At 44.4% G+C, this 15594-nt stretch overlaps 1 protein-coding gene across 2 annotated transcripts; it reads right to left on the bottom strand.

Moving 5' to 3' along the window:
• Positions 1-665: 665 nt before the first annotated feature.
• LOC106809298 lies at positions 666-14399 on the bottom strand. 2 transcript variants are annotated; one of them, XM_014812338.1, is made up of 11 exons: positions 14120-14399; positions 11756-11858; positions 10973-11327; positions 10319-10521; positions 9419-9647; positions 8817-8946; positions 7622-7758; positions 4396-4477; positions 3662-3842; positions 3070-3334; positions 666-2292 (listed from the first exon to the last, which is right to left on the bottom strand). In XM_014812338.1, the coding sequence occupies exons 2-11, from the start codon at positions 11792-11794 to the stop codon at positions 2132-2134; spliced, it is 1782 nt and encodes a 593-aa protein (XP_014667824.1). In that variant the 5' UTR covers positions 11795-11858; positions 14120-14399; the 3' UTR covers positions 666-2131. The 2 variants fall into 2 exon arrangements, with proteins under 2 accessions (XP_014667824.1, XP_014667825.1); XM_014812339.1 differs by having other exon boundaries at positions 14270-14299.
• Between the last annotated feature and the right edge of the window lie 1195 nt (positions 14400-15594).

The raw sequence follows: 15594 nt of genomic DNA, 5'->3' as shown, positions 1-15594 counted from the left end.
AAATATGGTAGTCAGGTAGTCAGGGTATCGCGGAGGCATACTTATATGAAATTTAACTGCATTGCGGTTACAACCGGGCAGTGGACGACGCTCACGCATTTATACGTCCAGTTACACCGAGATTAATCAATAGATTACGCTGACATTGTACGCGTGTTTCTATAGCACGATCATAGAAAAATGAGCACACTGTGTCAATGTTGAGTTTGTGAAAATATTCTTCGACATTATTTGAAACATTTGTATTGTACAGTAGCCTTGCACAAATGTTTGTAATAACCCGATTTACTACCGTGAAATCGTGTGTAATATGTCAAGTGCTTATCGTTTATTTCCTAGCTATCATAATCAAATGGTTTCCATGTCTTCACATTTTAGAATGGCATATATATATATATATAAATCTTGTCTAGAATAAAGTGAGGTATGCATATCAGTATATACATATATAAAGCTTAGTGTTGTATTAAAAATAACTCAGTTAACGCCTATGTGCCCTGCAGAGCGACAGGCAGGCTGGCAGGCAGACAGACAGAGGGAGAGAGAGAGATTGCGCGCGCGCGGACGTTTCTTCTGTTGATTAGTTGAAAAGTTACAATTAACATTGTAAAATAACCGAAAGATATTTTCCAAATGTGAACATGAACAAAAGTTATTTTATGTAATAATGCAAACGTCATTTTATTTCACTAATAATCAGTTCGAAAGTTATAACAAATGATATTAATAAATACGGTGCCATAGTAGTCAGATATAACATTTATACTTGGCAGCGATTTACTATGATATACGTGCTTGTTAACTAGCAAAATTAATGATTTGATATCTTTGATAAGGATGTTGATGAAAATGGGTATATTACAGAATAAAATACAGAAACAAAAATAATGATTCTTGAAACCCCCGATCTACACCCTCCCGCCATTGTAGATTGACTCCCTCAATCATCGTTTTGGTTGCATTGGCTCTGAGACAGCGAATGCCTATTTGCAAACACATTTGCTCATATAAATATTGTTTATGTGTGTATGAATTGTATATTGTGAAGGAATGGGTGGACGAAACTGTAGTGAATGAATTCGATGCTAGAGTAACCGTGAGGAGGTACTGTATTATAACCCTATGCTTCTTCTGATTCCACAATTAATTGGGCTCTCGGCGACTACAAATTGTAATACTATATCTAAAGTACCTCAGGTAAAAATAACATACATCATTACAAGCTGTGATTAGATTAAGCGGACAGCGCGTGGCAATAAACGCTGAATTACGGAGCGATGTTAGGAGTAAATGGGAGTATATCGGCTGTCAACGGCTAAAGCTATACACTCATGAACATTCCACGAACTAACACGCCCCAGTTACCTAAGCCACAAAGCCGTGTGCACGTGACCCCAGAAGACGCACCGGAAACCATGTTGCATAAAGAGGTAACAGGCCAACCGTCAAAATCATACGGCAGCAGAATCCGGCATTTTCCGCATTGACGTCAGCTAGGTCTATAGGTGACGGCTAAACGTTTCACATGATCAGTATACGGAGTGGTGCCAGAGTAACCACATAGCAACATTGAGAGTCACAGAACGCGTCGTCCGCCATATTGGAACGGTTTATCGTAATCAAACGTAATAGGTACAAAACAAACCACAAAGTGAAATGTCACATAGACATTTTAAATCAAGAAATGTAATGTCTCATGTATATATCAAATCACGAAACGTAACATCACAGGGACATATATCAAGTTACGAAATCTAATGTCACGTGCACATAGCAAATTACGAAACGTAACATCACAGGGACATACATCAATCTAATGGCACATATAGACATAGCAAATCACGAAACGTAAACTCACATGGACATTAAATCACAAAACGTAACATCACAGAAACATCAAATCACGAAACGTAACATAGCAAGAACATTTTACATCACGAAATGGAGCGGCACATGACAGTAGGCATACATATAGACAGTCTTGATTATCATTTGCACTACAACAAAACCAAAGAAGAACGTTAGACATAGCGAGTGTCAAGTAAATATTCCACTCGTTATTGTCTTGTGTCCATCTTGTACGTATGTTTTTCATCCATCTCTCTTTCTCTCTCCTACTCTCTCCCTCTCTCTAAACTTTACTAACCGTGACGTGTTTGACCTTCAGACTAACAACAACAGCCGTCAGGATCACGAACACTATAGTGGCAGCGATGACTGAGTAAAAACTGACAGGTTGGACGCACGAAGCAGTGTCGGGGGCGGCGGGGGCGGTTGCAGCTTCAACTTCCACTGAAATAGAACAATGGTAGCCGGCTTAGCAGAGGATCCAGTATCTAGTTCGGCCGCCTTAGTTTATTGAGTTAGTCTAATGTATTAATGTGATTTCAAAACCGCTCGCCTGTTGCTAACATTAATCTCAAGAGCACGGAGATTAAAATGAAGATAAAAGAAACATAGGAATGAAAGAAAGAAGAAGAAGACGATGACGAACAACAGCAACAACAAAAAGCACAAGAACAAGAAGAAACAGGAGAACAAGAATAAAATGGATTACATGATCTGTGTAAATATAAACTTAGATTTACTAATTAATACTATTAATATTAAATCTATTATCTCTTTTATATACACTGATTGCGCGCAAAGCGTCGGGATCGTTTATATTGAAACACCTCCTCACATATAAACAGCAATCTCTCTCTCCCTCTCTCTTTCTCTTTCTCTCTTTATTGAGGCACACAAATACACACGCACACACACACACGCACGCACGCACGCACGCACGCACACCACTACTACTACTAGCGCCGCCGCCACCATCACCACCACCACCACCAGCAGCAGCGCCACCACCACCACCACCTCCACCACCACCGCCGCCGCCGCCGCCACCTCCACCACCACCGCCGCCGCCGCCACCACCACCGCCGCCGCCACCGCCACCAGAACCACCACCACCAGCGCAGCAGCACCACCACCGCCGCCAGCAGCACCACAACTACCACCACCACCACCACCACCACAACTGGACCCACATGATGTTTCGGTTTTATGTTTGTCTCGTACCAAGCGTGGTTTCATCGTTGAGACCGGGGAGGAAGACGACAATTCCCTCCGACAGCTCCACTTTCACCTCCTCTCTCGGCTTCCTCTCACCTCCGTCGCCCTTCACATTCACCTCCTGCTTCGGCTTCTTCTTTAGCGTCTCATCTCGCGTCGCTGTTGTCTCCGTATCCTCAATCAAGGTTTCGTTGAAGTCTGCTGAGCGCTTGTGGTGGTTGTGTTTCTTGGGCCGAGTGTAGGGGTTGTGCGCATAGAAGCACTGGCCAGGCTGGTGGCGTGCCAAGACAAAATGCGATCAGCAATGGAGTAATGTATTGGAGGGTGGGGAGATAGAGATTTCTATTATTCGTCGTTTAGGTGCTATGCTATTTACTCGTCATGGTATTTATAGCATGAGTGTCGGGCGTATTAGTAATCGTTATCATATTGTAGTTCGTGGACGTGGTTTTTACTCGCCTAAGCAAGCGCCCTCCCGTGGTATTAAAATACATGCAAGGACCATGGAACGACACCCTCCCTCGACAACTTCGAAGATTCTAGTTACGTCACGGCGCCGCGTGCGACAGCGCCGCCTACCGTCGCCGGATTCACTTACCACGCATGCGTGCTCGCAGATGCGTGTCTCGCAGTGGAAGTAGACGGTGTCGGATGACGGGAAGCGGAACGAGAAGAAGTTGAAGTCGATCGTGCGAGTAACGATGCCTCCGCTGAATCCGAAATCGCGCACTGGGTTCGTCAGGTACAGTGGCGCACCCGTCAGGTCGTGGCGGGCGCATCTGCAATGGTTGACACGGCGGCCATGTTGACTGGACGCGTATAATATCTGCCCCGTTGCGGAAATACGTGATAGCCACGTGGGCGCGGTGGGCTGTTCGCGCTGTTGTGTTCGCATTGGCCGTTTACAAACAGATTGCTATATCACTTTTGGAGACATAAGATCTCTCGCGAGTCCTAAAAGTGATGCACTTGGCATGTGGAGATTAGACGTAAATCGCATTTAGAACAGATTGGTGCATCACTACGCTATACGAACGCGCTTCTCGTCTATCTATTAGTGATATACCCGGTATGTGCATATTTGACGTAGCCACTTACCGAGCACGCTGAATACGTGAACAAAATGGTGATGTGCCTGAGCAACAAGCGCATGTACGACATTAAAAGGTCACATTATACGATGCGACCGTGGAGTAGAGCATGCATATTTTATTCTACAGGGCTTTATTGGCTAGAGGCTCGGTACGCCACGCGTAAATCTTCCATGTGGGGCAGCTTGCGCGTACTAGTCGCCACAGACAGCCATCCACACAAATGTCGCTCGCTCCTCACCCCATATCATCGATGAGCTTGATGAAATACTGCCCCCTGCCGTCGTGTGCGTAGCAGTTTCTGATCATCACGTCCCAGTTTTCTGTAACGAAGTAGAATTTGTGCATGCGCGTAGGAAGTAGTCCATACTATTACAAGCGCGCCGGTGAATGAATTATGCACGCATACACGCGTATTGTACGCACAGTTTGTGTTCAGCATCGTAAAGAGCATGATACCGCGACGAGAACGACGCGTGAGATTATAATATACCGGATGTGCTAGTAGCCAGGGATGATATATATGCTGCCGCCATCACGTATAAAATACGAAGGAATTACGAATTTCGCGCCACGTTCGTTTTAGCAAAGACGCACGCACGCACATGCGTCATGCACGCTCTAAGCTACTTTACATCGTCTAGAAGAATTCGAACTGCTCGAACTCTCTAGAACTACTATGCGTACATCATAATCACCGTCGTCGTCATCCTCACCCTCACCCTAACCATAATATTACCATTATTTCTATTCCTAATACTGGCACTAACCTTAACACTAGCCCCAACCCTCACCCTAATCGTGACCCTGACGTAGACTACAACCTGTCGTGCGCAGAGTGTACATAAATAGTTGGTATAAACGGATGCACAGACAGTATACCTACATCTCTGTTTAATAGTGTTTATGACACTGAGATGAATCTGATAGTAATATCAGAGTACGGAGTACATAAATAAAGGAAGAGAGGAATATCCGTTTTACATTTCCGCATGGTCGTTCTAGTCTGTGCCGACAATTTGCGATAGATCGTAGAATCATTGTGGAAATCGCGTGGAATTCGATAACGTTGCGAGGGCAGTACATAATCAACTTACGCGTTTCACGGTTTTGAAACGAAAATCCGTCTGCGTGAATTTGCGACGGGTCGAGCAAACGCTTGTTTTATGGGTCGACGCTAATTCGATATATGGCTCGTGGGTTTAGCAGAAATCGCTTATCGAACACTGCCATCGGATTTGAGTGGCTATCGCGTGAATTAGCCGTAGAACAAAATGGCGCCGGCGATTTTGATGGTTGCCGGTTTATTTTGTGGTTATATCGCGTTAGTAATAGTTTCTCAAATCCGATTTAAGGAGAATTGGCTTGTGTCGTTGGTAGTGTGGGTTCTGAACAGCATGAGTAGCAGAACAACAACAACAACAACAACAACAACAACAACTACAACAACAACAACAAAAACAATAACGACGATGACAACAACAACAACAACAACAACAACAACAACTACAACAACAACAACAACAGCAACAGTAGCAGTGCAGTAGTAGTAATAGTAGTAGTAGTAGTAGTAGTAGTAGTAGTAGTAGTAGTAGTAGTAGTAGTAGTAGTAGTAGTACGTAGTAGTAGCAATAGCAGCAGCAGCAGCAGCAGCAGCAGCAGCAGCAGCAGCAGCAGCAGCTGCACATAAGCACTGTCGCTTCGCAGCGCATCTATGAGCAAATCGAAAATTTTCCAGTAGCAAATTAATTGGAAGTACGCATATCCGTTCATATTTCGCGCGGAATACCCATTGGGGCGTCGATCCGTGTTTAGCTGTGGAACTAATTGGGACCATGAGGACAAATACCGTTAAACTAACGAATTCATTCTACGGCCGGAGAGGGAATACTCAGTTAGATGAATATTATCAGCACTGTCACACGCCAGCGACGCTTCGCTACGATGTCCCTGGCGGGAGATATGCGCTCTGTACTATAATTCTTCTCGTGTACTAATAGAGCGGCTACTGTGCGAGTTACTTCACTGTGTCGCTCTGTGTTAACTGTGTACACTGAGCAGCAGAATTTAGCAGCTGCTGGTTCGTTGATTGTGATAAGTAAACCGTGGGTTACTATTTGTGTTGCTGAGAGAGAAATGAAATCGAGGATTAGTTGAGGTCTGTGTCAGGATACCGCAGGGGGTACTACTTCCAGATCGACCATTCCATAAGCCCACCCTTGGGCAATCTGCAATTCTTCGAAACAGCAATAAATTCTATGAATTTCTTACCGGAATCTCGATCGATCTTAATTTAAATTTATCTCCGTCGTTCTTTTATAATTACTAGCTTTTATTCGCTTTGAAGCGATTCTCAAACTATCAGATAATTAAATTTTAATTATCTAGAATTACTTGCTGAAGTGAGTTGCCCACGTACTGGTAAAACATATTTCGATATCATTATGCTATACGTTAACATACCCTTAACCTGCTAGCTGATGATACAGCTATTAGCATAGCTGCCTACATGCCATACCCACACCCACAGAATGCTTTACTATTTTAAATATATAGAATTAATTGCCGGATAGAGCCATCTATAAGTGCTGATAAAAACATTATGTTGATGGACTACGCATACCCTTTGCGGTTGGTTTAGTCATTAACATAACAGCAGTGGCGGATTCAGGATTTCAAGGAGGGTGAGAAAAGAGGCCACAGACATCCAACACACTTCTGTATGGGGGTCTTCCCCCAGAAAATTCGGAAAATGTAGAACGCAGGAGATGGTATTTGAGGCACCTTTGAGTACATGTACAGGCTTCATTCTGACCTCGACAATTCTCTTTTTAGTAGAACAATTCTTGCGCTTGCAGCGCGGCATTGATTGCTGTACCGGGGGGGGGGGACCACCGCTGGGATGAGGGCGATAGCAAAACTCTTTCTTGAAATTGTGAAAACAGCAACAAAACGGTTGTAACCTGCTTTGCCACTCAATTACATAATTTAACCCATGCACCAGGTACTGTTTTGTCCAGCCGCGCGACTATTATACTTGGCAATAATTAATTGGTATAATATGTGTAAAAATCATGTTAGTCCAACAGAGGGGTGTGGCTAGCCATCCAATCCCCTTCTGGATCCGCCACTGTAACAACTATGTGAATCCCTCTTTGCACGTTTCCGGATTCGTCATTGTATAACTCGATGCTTATTGATGTTGGTACACAGATGAGGCACTCTGTAATGCGCTGGATCCCTCTACCCATATAACTGCTAACACGGTGAACCGTCTGCATAGCTGCTTGTGCGCTCGATTTTTACTAGTGCTGGTACACAAATAAAAACACAAAATAATACGCTGGCTCCCCATATCCCTGTAACTGATAACATCAGGCGTGAATAATAATAATAGATTCTATTATTATTCACTCCTGATAACATGTTGGACCGTTTGCATAGCGGCTTGTAAGCTTGTTTCTTACTGGTGTTGTCCCACTCGACGAGCACGGTGGCCGGCTGGCCAACTGTGAAGAAGTTCTCTGTAGATCCCGACACGCCCGGAAATACGGTCAGCTCTGGGTCGGGCTTCTCGTTCAAGGGGGCGCCACCGTGCTGCTCGCTGAAACATGGAACAACACCGTCGTCTGTTGATATACGGAGCGACACACTGCGAGACACAGTAGGCAGCCGTCGCTACGCCGCCCGTTTCAACTATACATCCAGTCGTTAGGCTGAGGCGTTTCCCCGTCTTGCAAATAAAACATTAAGTAAGGGCATCCATCTAAGGTGTCGGATTAACCTGCACAACACCACGTCTCGTTCGGAATTCAAGAGAGAACAAAATTCTAGTGTGAACTTCAAAGTGTTTCTCAACTACCAGCTACATCTACAAGAAATTGAAAATACACAAGTCCTTCAATCCCCCACCCCACCGTTGACAGGTTAGGAGCTCCAGATACGTATTAGCACTAGACGCTGTCCTTCTATACGTACCTATTTAAGCACGTCTATCTATGCATATTTGGCCAAGCATGTTCATGCATATCTATTCCCCGCCTCAATTAACCCCGTTGTATATTTCTCAATCATTTCTGTCTCATTGCCATGAGCATATCAATCATTGCTATTGATTTATTTGTTTATTTATGACGACATCGTTCATCTATATTAACATGCCTATCAATGCATAGCGGTGCGTTCTCAGTACATTTATGCGTATATCTACAGCATATGACAATTCAATTTGTATGCTTATCTGCCCAATCTGTCGACATAGCTGTCTTATTCTCTGCGTATTTATCCTCCTAATTGATTTATCCGTTCATTTATTATCTTTCCATCTATCGGATTGTTCTCTCAACGCTCGGGTCTCTATCTACTTCTAACAATCAGGTCCCTATTTAGCGGCGGGGGGGAGGAGGGCGATCGCACCTCCATACAAATGTAGATACTAATGCATGGCCAATGGCCAATTGCCCAACGGTCAACTGCCCAGAATACAAACCGCGCGTGGTTTTGACTCCAGACAAAATGAGTTAGCTAAACCCCTGACTATGGTATGGAGCATCTGCAACTATCTCCCTCCACAGAACCGAAGCCATTTTGTGTTGTTGCTATCTGTGTTGTAACTGTATACGTGTGTGCGCTTAAGGTGTGCCGACATCATCGTTAACCCACTTAAAATCTGCATCGTCCTCAAGCCACTTGATATCCGTGTGCTCATCGTGACCTCCTCCGAGCAGATGGTTGTTGTAGGTGTTGAACGACCTGCCTTGGTCGTAGTTCGTGAAGGGCTCATGTTGACCAGCTGAAATAAACCTCGGAGTCATATGCGACAAATGGCGTAATGGTGTGGGCTTTGTCTGATAGTTTATAACGGAGTAAATGAATATATATCTTTTTAGTTTTTAAATATGAGTCTATTAAAATGTAAATAGAGTTGTTAGAATTTTTGGCCGCCTCCTTGAAATATGGTGAGAAATGTCATTGAAACATTGGAGAACGGCTCAGGCGTGCATCTGCTTGCGTTGTGATACTGTTCTGAGCTCGTTCGAAAGTTACTGCAAATCATCCTGCAATAGTTTCTTACGGGTGTTACTTTTCCAACATCTCGCATATGCTCTCTGTCTCATCGCGCCTTTCTCTATGTCTCCCCGTCTCCCTCTCACCCTTTCTCAACCTCTTACTATGGCTGTTTTCTCTTCCTCTCACACACATACACACTCGCGCGATCTCTCCCCCTATTTTGCCAACTCTCTGCCTGCTGCTTCCGCACTTACACAGTAGATGCTCTATGGGAACGTTGCCGTATCCGGAGAACCTATTCCCCAGTCCTCCGGTGTTCACCTGCGCCTGTAGAGGCATGGGAGCGGGGGCTGTGGTCGTCGTGGGCTGTGACAGACGCAGTGTGCAGCTGACGGGGTAGGCCTTGTCAGTGCCGGCCACAATGCTGTTAGGACTGTTCTGTACGACGATGTTGTTGACGAACTTGCGTTGTCGCGGTGCGCGCTGTGGTCACCAAACACAAGATGTCACCAAACATAGGATAGCTTTATTAGAGTCTATAGGTCCCATCGACTGAATCGTGCCAATGAAAATAATGTTTCGTGCGTACGAAAATAAAAACTATCGAGCTATTCTTACTTGGTTTTAGTCAGATAATTAAATCGTCAATTCAATAATTATACTTTTGATAGTCTTTATCCTTCGTAGTCAAATTGCTGTGTAAAAGATCCTTGTCGCGTTGTTACGCGACAACAATACACACCTACCGCACTACAATATGGCACAATTTTTAAAACAAACCGCTTCTACGTTTACGTTTTTATGATCGGAGCTTGCCTTTAACTATTTTATGCGTTCAATCAACACCTATACCTTTAATTGACTTCCACATTTTATCACCACCTATCAATTATTGTTACCCACCTTTTATTGGAACATGGCTGTAATTTTTTTGCCTTTAATTGTTACCTCCCTTTAATTTGTCACCTCTTAAGTGTTACCTACGTTCAAGCGTGTTTTTATTGTTTTACAACGTAGCACTTGACTCACCCGCTTGACTTTTTACGACCTCAGCACGCTTCGCTTACGCGGCAAATAGCTAAAGTGCAATCATGATGGCTCAGCGACACGCGGGGTGAGCTCGCGTGCGTAACACGTCGTATTAACGTACGAACCTGACGATCGACCAGCTCCCGCGTGCTACAGCCGTAGAACGGCACGTAAAGACGCACGTAGTTCGACCCGGTGCCGCGAGCCCGGCAGTTGGAGCTGCCGAAGTCTCTGGCCGTGTAGACGCTTCCCCAGAAGCTGTTCGACATTTCCAATGTCACCTCCATCAACTTCCGGCCAGGAGTGTCCAGGCATTTCACGATTATGTCTGTAAGGTGGATTGACGTAGTCGTTGATTAGGCTATCGCGTATATACGAATGTGGACTGTGCTATATAGTATTTCGGTAAGGGTCATACCATTATACTAACGCTATAATTATAGATGGAGGAACGTGCGGGGAAAATCGCGTTATATTACGTAGGTTTAGTTAGATTCATTTAGGTGTTGCTTCGTAAAGGTTTTGATGCATCTAGGCTTTGAGTCATCACGGTTTTGATTTATGTAGGGGTTTGATTCATGACAGTTACCGTTTATGGTCTCTTCCCCCGTCGAGAATTTGAGAGACGCTTTTAAGTTAAACGCCTTTTTCATGCTGCCGGTAATAACGCGCTGCATTGATTTATGTTCTGATGGCAGCGCGGGTAGTCGCAATAGCCGCGATCTCGTCAACACTTGCATACGCGGAAGTCCGCGGTTATTTTACGCGCTCTTGCTTACTTTTAACGAGAGCCTGGCCTTGCTGATTGCCACGGTAGAGGCCCGAATAAGGATTCGCCTGCGTTCTACCGCTGTTCACAGGAGCAGATACCCGCCCGCTGTCCGCCGCTGGCGCCCTCCCGCGGCCTGCCTGCTGAATTGTAGTGGCGCTGTCGGTGGATTGCGCACGACCTGCGGTCGTCGCTGCTGCGGACGACGCGCTGACGTCAGCACCACGGCTAGCACCCCGGCCTCGCGCGAGCTGCTGTTGTCTCCACTGCTGCTGCCATTGTGGCTGTGGCTGCTGTCGTGACTGTTGCTGCCTGCTGTAGGGTCGGTGCACGGGGTCCTGGGCTTGGACCTTCATCGTGCCAGTCTAAGTGAGACAGGCGACTCGTGAGGTTATTCCCCGCGGCAACCAGTCTGCGCTAATTATGTCGGTAAAAATTTTCACACCTTTTGCGACATTTTCTATGTAATTTTCGGCGAATTTTCACATTAAAAAGTTCACGAGAAATCTCAGGAAAACTGATTGCCATGTATACATCGCGCACGAATGTCGATGGCAACATTGCTTGCAAGAGTTCAATTGCTAAACGGCGGCTAATACGTGAACCGAGCAACAGCAGAGTGTGAACTCCAGGAAACAAATTTGTTAACGCGTGCGTGCTATTTCTCACGTTAATTCTCGTACAGCTGACGTACTGCTATCGCGATGAATTATTTCCGAGCAAAGATGTACGCACGCACAAACTGCTTCACAGAGGATTTCTTACACATTTTCGTAAAGCTGTGTCAACTCACCCAGACGAGCAGGACTATAGCGAAAAATGCGGCCTGCATGTTTGGTCCAGGAGCGTGTGTCTCTCAGTGGTTGGAACAGATCTCTGCGTCACGATATTGTTACCTGCGTTAACCATATATATATATATATATATATATATATATATATAATATATATATATATATATATAAATATATATCAATAATAATAAATAATATATATATATATATATAGTATATATATATATATATATATATATATATATATACAGGATGTCTGTTTACATGCGCTGCTCTACTCGCATAATAATTATAGGTGTGTTACAAATGCTAATAAAATCATTACACGGCGACGGCTGAATTTGAATCTCACCCCATTCCACGCCCAATATAACACAATTTAAAGCAACGACATCGTTTTATTAGATGCCAGGGCTTGATCACGACCTCATAACTCGTATATCGGCCTATATGTGACAGGAAATGACACGCAACCGTTCCTATCGTATCAAGCAACCAATGTCGACCAATAATCTGTATATCATCCTAATATTATATATATATATATATATACATATGTGTGTGTGCGCGCGCATGGGCGTGTGCGTGTGCGTGTGCGTGTGCGTGTGCGTGTGTGTGTGCGCGTGGGTGTGTGTGTGTGTGTGGTGTGTGTGTGTGTGTGCGTGTGCGTGTGCGTGTGCGTGTGCGTGTGCGTGTGCGTGTGCGTGTGCGCATGCGTGTGCGTGTGTGTGTGCGTGTGGGTGTGACTGTAAGGCGTGTGTCAAAGATTCTATTAAAAGTACGTCATGCATTTAACATTTTACTGATTAATCGCTCACCCCACTAAGATCGGCATAATCCCCCCAAATTTGTAAGCAATTATAGCGGCATGCGTAGCAAAGCCTTTCATTATGAGACTTTGTAGCCGCTCTCGGTCGGCGTGCCTGTACATGTCGTAAGCAGGTTACTATACGGTGAATCAGCGCTGTCGCTGCATATATACAGCCACCAACGTCAGGCCGGGTTTAATATCTTATACACTGCGCTGCGATATAGATGCTTGTGCATACATGAAATGTCTGTGCACATGAGATGTATCAGTCTATATCAGTCAGATAGGCAGGCAGGCAGGTAGGCTGGAAGGCAGGCAGGAAGGGATACAGGAAAGCAGGCATGCCAGGCATATACAGACAGATACGTTGGCAAGATGCCGACACAGCGACATACGGAGGCAGTAAAAGCGGCAGAAACGGAGACTATTGATGTATATTAATCTATTTGACTCGCACAGATCAGGTGTAGGTCGAAACCGCTCGTAAATCCGTATTTCGTTATTTCACATGAGTTCAATTGGTCCGTGATAATTACGTTTACAATCAAAACAATCAACGTAGCGGCCGGCAATTTGTACACGTGAATTTCAGGGGCTAATTGAATTTGAAGTATGTATATGTCGAATACGCACATACCAGGTATATCACTTATCGACACACGAGGAGCTTTTGTATATCGACTAATGTGGCTGAACCTAACGATGGTATATCGAATAGCGTCACGACATCCTACAGAACACATTGGCAGAAATTAACAATGCGCATACGCATGCGATAATTTAATTCTGTACGCGCGTCGATGTGAAACAGGCAGATATATCCGCGGGAGAGAATGCAGCTGTTAACATGCGCGAGGGAAGCCGCACTAGTATACACAGCTGACCATTGTTTACTCCGAAATACAATTCTCTTCACCGCGACAATAGATAGTTCATAATGAATGCATAATGAATTATAATTAATTGATGGATGAACGAAGCAGCTCGTCAGTCTTCGGCGCTCGAAATTAATTATTAGTACCGCCGTAGAAACCATTTCGCCGCGGCGATAAAAAGATGATAATAAATGAATAATGAATTATAATCATGAGATTGATAAATAAAATGCATCAGTTGTTATCGTAGTCCGGATTAGTTATTCTTACATCGGTATTATATTGGTGTTTACCATCATGAAACTTCATACGTCTGCTGGCCATCATGCGCAGACTTGCGCATTTTGTGTCGTTAAATATGCATACCGCGATAAATAAAAGCAGGTTTTTGCCAATCGGAACCCATGATTAATATAATTTAGCCGTCGACAAATAACTTATCGGGTTGCTTAATTATATGTAACGGAACTCGCAATTTGCTACATTGTGACTTCGTTTAACAACAACGAAGTAGTATAGTTCTGTGCATGATCTGGTTGGTAGATGAATGCATTCATTTTCATGGCGCTAAAAATAATTAATTCGGAGACGTTCATATGCAGGCGCATTCGATATCTCGCCGTCGTAATTGCAATGTGATCGATATATTCTCGTATCTCATGACACAGAGCCACTTACCTATAGCTAGACCTGAGCACGGCGCGCTGTCCTACACACACGCGCTTCCTCGCCTGTGATCGACCGGTCCTCTTGCACTTTCTTTCTCTCTCTCTCTCTCTCTCTCTCTCTCTCTCGCATGCGCTCTCTCTCCCTCGCTCTCTGTCTCACCTGCGTACGCGTGTGTGCGAAGATCCTAGTGACCTGCCCGCATCCTCCTTATATAGAGAGTTCTGCATGACCTCTCTGCCCCCGTAACATCTTCTACGACCAGGATGTCGTAAAGGCGTATCGGCTCTTCGAAAAACTTAGTTGAAGTCGCGCTCTTTGAAGCGGGTCGCTCGACTCTAGCCCGCGGGTGATGGGGGTAGCGGGCAGGTCGCCGTGTGAACGAAATAAATACACACGTAAGTTAGTAAGTAAGTAAGTAAGTAAGTAAGTTAGTAAATAAATAAATAAATATAACTTTGTTCATTTACTTGTTCATTTTTTAATTCAATTCCCATTCATTTATTTATTTATTTATTTATTCATTCGTTCGTTTATTCATCCATACATCCATTCATTCATCATTTAATCAATAAACAAACAAACAAATGAATGAATAACTATTCACTCAAACGTAAAAATACAGTTACGAGGAATTCCTCCCGCAGTTGCACGTGAATATTATCGAAGCTATGACGTGTGATTAACCCTAAATCGCATACGGGTGAATTTTGCATGCGGTAATCTGCCTGTACACGAGAACGCCTGCTCGAATGCGATAAGTGAGAGCAGCGCATCTAACTACAAAGCTAGAGCCAGCGCTCGAGTTTCTCGAATGACGTTCTTTACCGCAACAGGATTTCCGGCGTTTAGGGATGTACTTGCGTTAGTCGACGCTGCAATTTGCCTTCACGACATATTACGCAAGACGCCGAACATATTTGAATCCTGATGAGATTTGCCACCGAAATTATTATGTCTGAAAATTCCATTTCGCACGCGAGTGTCTTGAATATGGGACGTAAACTCATTACATTGCGTGCGTGATGCCATATAATAGTGATAATCTGCTAGCGTTCGTAACTCAGTGACAACGAGTAGTAGCGCAAGTAAGTATATACAATCACGCTCGAAAGTAAATGTCTTTCGATCACTATCACGACAAAAGGAGCGGGACTACGTATTATTAGTACTGCAATGTACATAACGCAGTGACGTGAGTGCTTCCTCCTCCAGCCGCGCGATGGACGTATCCACACGCTCTCCCACCCTGCACCGCCGTTCCCTATTTACCCCTCTCTTTTCTCGATCTACATTCATCTCAATACAACACTTCTTCTCACCGTGCAAAGTACCAGTTTGACAGCTTGCCACCCGTGAGACAGTTAGCATTCATGGTGAACAATCCTATTCTCTTTCCTGCGTGCTTTGGCATCATGGCAGCAATTAGGCGATCGGGCAAACATAGCGCTCAACACGTATCAGGCAGCACACACACATACACACAC

Source organism: Priapulus caudatus, unplaced genomic scaffold (assembly GCF_000485595.1).
Source record: "Priapulus caudatus unplaced genomic scaffold, Priapulus_caudatus-5.0.1 Scaffold343, whole genome shotgun sequence".
NCBI lineage: Eukaryota > Metazoa > Priapulida > Priapulimorpha > Priapulimorphida > Priapulidae > Priapulus > Priapulus caudatus.
The sequence above is the reverse complement of the archived record's forward strand: the minus strand, read 5'-3'. Positions and strand labels throughout refer to the sequence as shown.

Excerpts from the sequence above, each read along its gene's own strand:
- LOC106809298 (XM_014812338.1), bottom strand. The coding sequence starts at position 11,794 with ATGCAGGCCGCATTTTTCGCTATAGTCCTGCTCGTCTGG. Across the intron at positions 8,947-9,418 it reads TCCCATAGAGCATCTACTGT|CTGGTCAACATGAGCCCTTC; the intron begins GTAAGTGCGGAA and ends GGTTTATTTCAG. Across the intron at positions 3,843-4,395 it reads AAGCTCATCGATGATATGGG|ATGCGCCCGCCACGACCTGA; the intron begins GTGAGGAGCGAG and ends CAACCATTGCAG.